This window comes from Tachysurus vachellii, chromosome 24 (genome assembly GCF_030014155.1).
Source record: "Tachysurus vachellii isolate PV-2020 chromosome 24, HZAU_Pvac_v1, whole genome shotgun sequence".
Lineage (NCBI taxonomy): Eukaryota > Metazoa > Chordata > Actinopteri > Siluriformes > Bagridae > Tachysurus > Tachysurus vachellii.
In genome coordinates, this window is record NC_083483.1 from 14,233,815 (window position 1) to 14,238,814 (window position 5,000).

Sequence of the window (5,000 nt, forward strand, 5' to 3'; positions counted from 1 at the left end):
GGGCAGACACACACACAGACACACGGGCAGACACACACACACACAGACACACGGGCAGACGCACGGGCAGACACACACACTTACTGAGTTTGACAAGTGTCTCAGTGAACTTTTCGCAGTTGATGGCGACTCGACACAGCAGGTGGATGAACTGGTGATAGGACAAGAAGTAGTCCATCAACATCCTGTCATAAATCTCGTCCTTCCCCTGCAGGGACAAACAGTATTAGAACAGTGATAACATGAACACACACGCGCACGCATGCACACACACACACGCACCTTGCTGGTTTCCACCATAGAGGGTAGGAGGCACATGTTCAGTTCAGGTCTTGGAGGTCGAATGTTGTTCTTTCCTCCCATGAGCTTGATGTTCTCTCGGCAGGGCAGATAGGGGCCAAATGACACTACACACACACACACACAGACAATGTTATACTCAGTTGTATTTAACACGTAGTGATGTGTGCATGTGTAGACTTGTCATGAATACTGCTGCAGTGTGTGTGTGTGTGTGTGTGTGTGTGTGTGTGTGTGTGTGTGTCTTACTGGGGATGTTGCTGTGGTGGTAGGTGCAGTGGTTGTGCTGCAGGAAGGGGACGAGTGTGTGCAGGAAATCATGTGGACTCAGCAGCACCAGCTCCTTCAGCACGTCTGAGGAACAAAATAAACTCCTCATACACACCTCTCATACTGTCCACACCTCTGAGTAACATCCACATTATTATAAAAGCGTTACACAAAAACTTAAGATTAGACAAGTGTGTGTTTTACCCAGGCAGGCGTTACGTAATTCTGGAGGACTGTAGGAGTTCAGCAGCGTCAGCAGTTTGTGTGCAAAATCAATCCTTTCCTGCCACTGAATCAGAGCCTGCTTCACATCTACACACACACACACACACACAAAGTGAGTAACTCATGACTGACAAATGAATGGTGAAGTGATGTGTCATATATAATTTGTCAGATATAACTCAGGGTGCATTATGGGTAATGTTCACACCTTTGCGCTGCAGGTAGGGTCTAGTCGCCTTTAACACAGACAAGAAAATGGACAGCAGCTCAACCAGGTCACCGGTCACATGGCACGCCGTGGCTTCATGGTACATCATGTGCAGGGTGTTAAATGACTAGATGGAGAGAGAGAGAGAGAGGGAGAGACAGAGACAGCAAGAGACAGCAAAACAGGGACAGAGAGAGAGACAGAGACAAGCAGAGAGCAGGACACAGAGTTTTACTGTTTGTGCAGAATGGACATTCAGGTTAGAAGCTCAGTGATTATTAAAAGTGTGTGTGTGTGTGTGTGTGTGTGTGTGTGTGTGGTTGTACCTCAGTCATTAAGATGAGTCCTCGGTTAAACACCACCAACAGTCGGTCCTCATCATTCTCCAGTAACACACGGAAGGCACTGAAACACACACACACACAACTGTAACAAAATGCAGTATGTACTGAATGTACTGAGCTGCTGACACATGAGAGTACTTACTGACTGTACTATATATTAATAAAGGACCAAGTCATGATTAACACAGATGATTAACACAGACTTGGATCAATATCCTGTAACCATGCAGGAAAGAACAAGAAAGAGTGTGTTTGTGTGTGTGTGTGTGTGTGTGTGTGTGTGTGTGTGTGTGTACCTAATGAGAGTAGTCCAGCAGGAGCGGCCATCCAGGCAGCGAAGGTAGCAGCTGATGGTGGTCTTTTTAAACTGTTTAATATCTTCCAAGTCCTCGTCCCTCATGTCTGGTCTCTGAGCCACAAACAGCTGCATGAGGTTAAAGAGCTCCTCCACCGCCTGAGTGTGTGAGTGAGGGAGAGAGAGAGAGAGAAAGAGACATACAGACAGAGAGAGAGAGAGATATTTGTATGTAATATTTCCTTTGCACCTTCACTAAATGTGCGTTTGTGTGTGTATGTGAGATTGTGTGTATGTGTGTGTAAGTGTGTGAGTGTGTGTGTGTATGTGAGTATATGCGTGTGAGTGAGTGTGTATATTTGTGTGTGTGTGTGTGTATGTGTGAGATTGTTTGTATGTGTGTGAGATTGTGTGTATGTGTGTGTATGTGTGTGTGTATGTGTGTGTATATGTGTGTGTGATTGAGTGTGTGTGTATGTGTGTATATGCGTGTGTGTGAGTGAGTGTGTATATTTGTGTGTGTGTGTATGTGTGAGATTGTGTGTATGTGTGTGTATGTGTGTGTGTGTGAGTGAGTGTGTATATTTGTGTATGTATATTTGTGTGTGTGTGTGTGTGTGTGTGTGTGTATGTGTGTGTGTCTCTATACCCCAGGGTACTGGCTGGCATGAGGCGTGAGGTTCTTGAAGGCCCACTGGATGTTCTGGTGTGACGCGAGCAGGCGTGTGAAGGAGGCCGACTGCTCACAGCACAGTCGCAGGATGCCGTAATAAGCAGGCAGCATGGCGCGGTTAAACAGCACCACCTCCTGATCGTCGTGATCAGCCAAGATGTAGTTAAAGGCGATGTTCTTGGTCACCACAGGGTTCTGCACGATCAGGCGAACGTTCTCACTACAGTCCACACACACGTTGTACCAGAAGGACAGCAGGGCCTGTTTGTTGTGGTTAGTGGCGATAGCTGGCTCTGAGAGTTTGGGCTGAGAAGATGAGTGGAGAGAAGGACAGAGATACTGAATGTTCTCACAACATCGTACATCATACAAGTGTGTGTGTGTGTGTGTGTGTGTGTGTGTGTGTGTGTGTGTGTGTGTGTGTGTGTGTGTGTGTGTGTGTGTGTATATAAAGGCTTTTAGATCTCTGTATTTAGCCACAGTTATAAAAGTACTGGGGGAAAAAAAATTATGGCAACAATATTAATAAAGATCAGAGAAAAAGGACATGTGACTATAGCTAATTTGCATATTCATGTAAATTCATAAACGCTTGAATACGTAACGAGGACGAAGCTGAAAAGACGTTTCTAAACTCTCGCTTCTGAACCTAAAACTAAACCTGTCTGGTCCTCGGCCATCTCTGCTCACCTGGAAGAGGTTCCACAGGTCCATGAAGAAGCTGGAGAACATGAGCTTCTCCGTCTTGGAGATGAGGCAGTAGGTCATGAAGCTGAAGTACTGCACCAGTTTGGTGGTGCCGTGTACCGCCACGTCCACGTAGAGCTTGGCGCGGCCCAGCAGACCCAGCAGGAGATTATAGACCTGAGAGCGAGCAGGAAGCAACAAAACCACCTAGTCTTCAGATCTTACACACAGACTACATCACAAAGAATGTGTAGAAAATGTAAACATTCATATTCACGTTCGTTTATATCTACAGATCTATAATTTCACTTCCTTTCTGGACAACATGTTGCTAAGAAACTGGAAAACATGGACGCTGAGCATAAGCTAGCTTTATCTGACCACTCGGCACTGTTTTTTGCCCCCCTCGCACTCCTGAACACCAGGAATAACCTCCAGCTCAACATTAAACTAGGTGACATGAAAACACGGCCCTGAACGTTAGGGAGCCAACACGTGAGGACGAGCCTTCACTCAGTAAGGCTTTAATGGTGACGAGGTTAAAACTCTTACACACTGATCTGTGGGCGTGAGGCACTGGTGAGATGCGGTGTGTGAGGTGAGGGGGTGGGTGTGTGTGTGAGTGTGTGTGAGACAATCACCTGGTGTAGGACGATGGTGGTGTCTGGACTCAGGGGCAGATCCCGTGTTGGGATGTGGAGGGAACGCGTGGAGCGGAACATCTGACGGAATGAGTTACTGGGAATGAGCGAGACGAGCAGGTACGCGGCGGCTGAGGGGACACACACACACACACACACACACACACGGATATAGTGTGTTTACACCAATAGACATGCAGGTAATAAATAAGGTGTGTATGAGGGCAGGTGAGGGGTGTGTGTGTGTTTACAGGTGCGGACGCGGGGGTAGTTGTGTGCCAGCAGGAATCGCTCCACCCAGTTCTCCATGTTCTGCAGCACCCAACTGTGAGCCAGTTTATTACGAGGCGTCTGAACAGCGAGCCAATCCAAACACTGAGACGGGTTATACTCAATCACCTGCAGACAGACAGACAGACAGACAGACAGACAGACATGAGACATGATTTCTTTTTACACTCTTTTTTTTTTTTTACATTCTTTATACAATTTTTTTAATTACTTTGAAACATCTATTGTTTTTATTTTATTTGACTAACGGTCTCTTTATTAAACAGACAGTTTAGACGTTTGACGAGCTGCTCGAACGGACGTGTGGCGTCGACTCCGCACTTTATAAACATTTAAAATCTTCCGGATACTTTCTACACAAGTAATGAAAGCGCTGTTGCTAGGCAACCGGAAAACCTGTCCACCAATCGGAAGCTGGATAACGATCGGAGGATGAGCTAGCCATCACAAAGCCAGGGTTGTCCGATACACGTTATAGAAATCTTTCTAGAATTAATAAATATAATAGAAACGAATAGAAATCACTGGAGCATCAGAAAGATCAGAAAAACATCCTGAAGTTACACAATAACGACCGGAGCGACTCCTAACATCCGCCGGCTGGAGTGTTGTTCAGCTGAAGGTTTGAGAGCCGTGATTATAGAATCATCTGATAAACACAGTGAAGCTGAAGCTGCTCTGTATTTTACCTCCCAGATCCTCTGGAGTATGTAGGAGGCAAAGGAGGGCATGCCGGGGGGGCCTGCGGCAAACTCCATCAACATGGTCAGGAGCTTGAAGAAAGGGTTCGCCGCCTAACGCACACACACACGCACACACACACACACACACACCAGACGAGCACAACAGACACAAACAAACATAAGTTGAAAATTTTAGTTAGTTGTAAAAGAAATGCGAAAGACAATGATTTTTAAAATAAAAGTTAAAGTGGAGGTGCTGGTGCATTGTGTCGCACGATTCTAATCACACCACAGGCGTCTTTAGGGTATTATGTCGCCTTGACAACCACCGATGTGTAAACAGATGATTTTAACAACTTCCACACACATACTGTACATTGGTA

The 5,000-nt window shown here is 46.0% G+C and overlaps 1 protein-coding gene across 3 annotated transcripts in view; it reads right to left on the reverse strand.

Moving 5' to 3' along the window:
* usp34 (ubiquitin specific peptidase 34) overlaps positions 1–5,000 on the reverse strand; it is a 53,640-nt gene that overhangs the window by 4,447 nt on the left and 44,193 nt on the right. For all 3 annotated transcript variants that reach the window (XM_060859902.1, XM_060859901.1, XM_060859900.1), the window contains exons 62-73: positions 4,624–4,728; positions 3,895–4,042; positions 3,644–3,774; positions 3,006–3,179; positions 2,292–2,621; positions 1,644–1,801; positions 1,330–1,408; positions 1,004–1,130; positions 775–882; positions 550–654; positions 283–407; positions 85–208 (exon numbers count right to left, since the gene is read on the reverse strand). In XM_060859902.1, the coding sequence (XP_060715885.1) occupies positions 85–208; positions 283–407; positions 550–654; positions 775–882; positions 1,004–1,130; positions 1,330–1,408; positions 1,644–1,801; positions 2,292–2,621; positions 3,006–3,179; positions 3,644–3,774; positions 3,895–4,042; positions 4,624–4,728 (1,714 nt within the window). The remainder of the gene's footprint in view (positions 1–84; positions 209–282; positions 408–549; positions 655–774; positions 883–1,003; positions 1,131–1,329; positions 1,409–1,643; positions 1,802–2,291; positions 2,622–3,005; positions 3,180–3,643; positions 3,775–3,894; positions 4,043–4,623; positions 4,729–5,000) is intronic.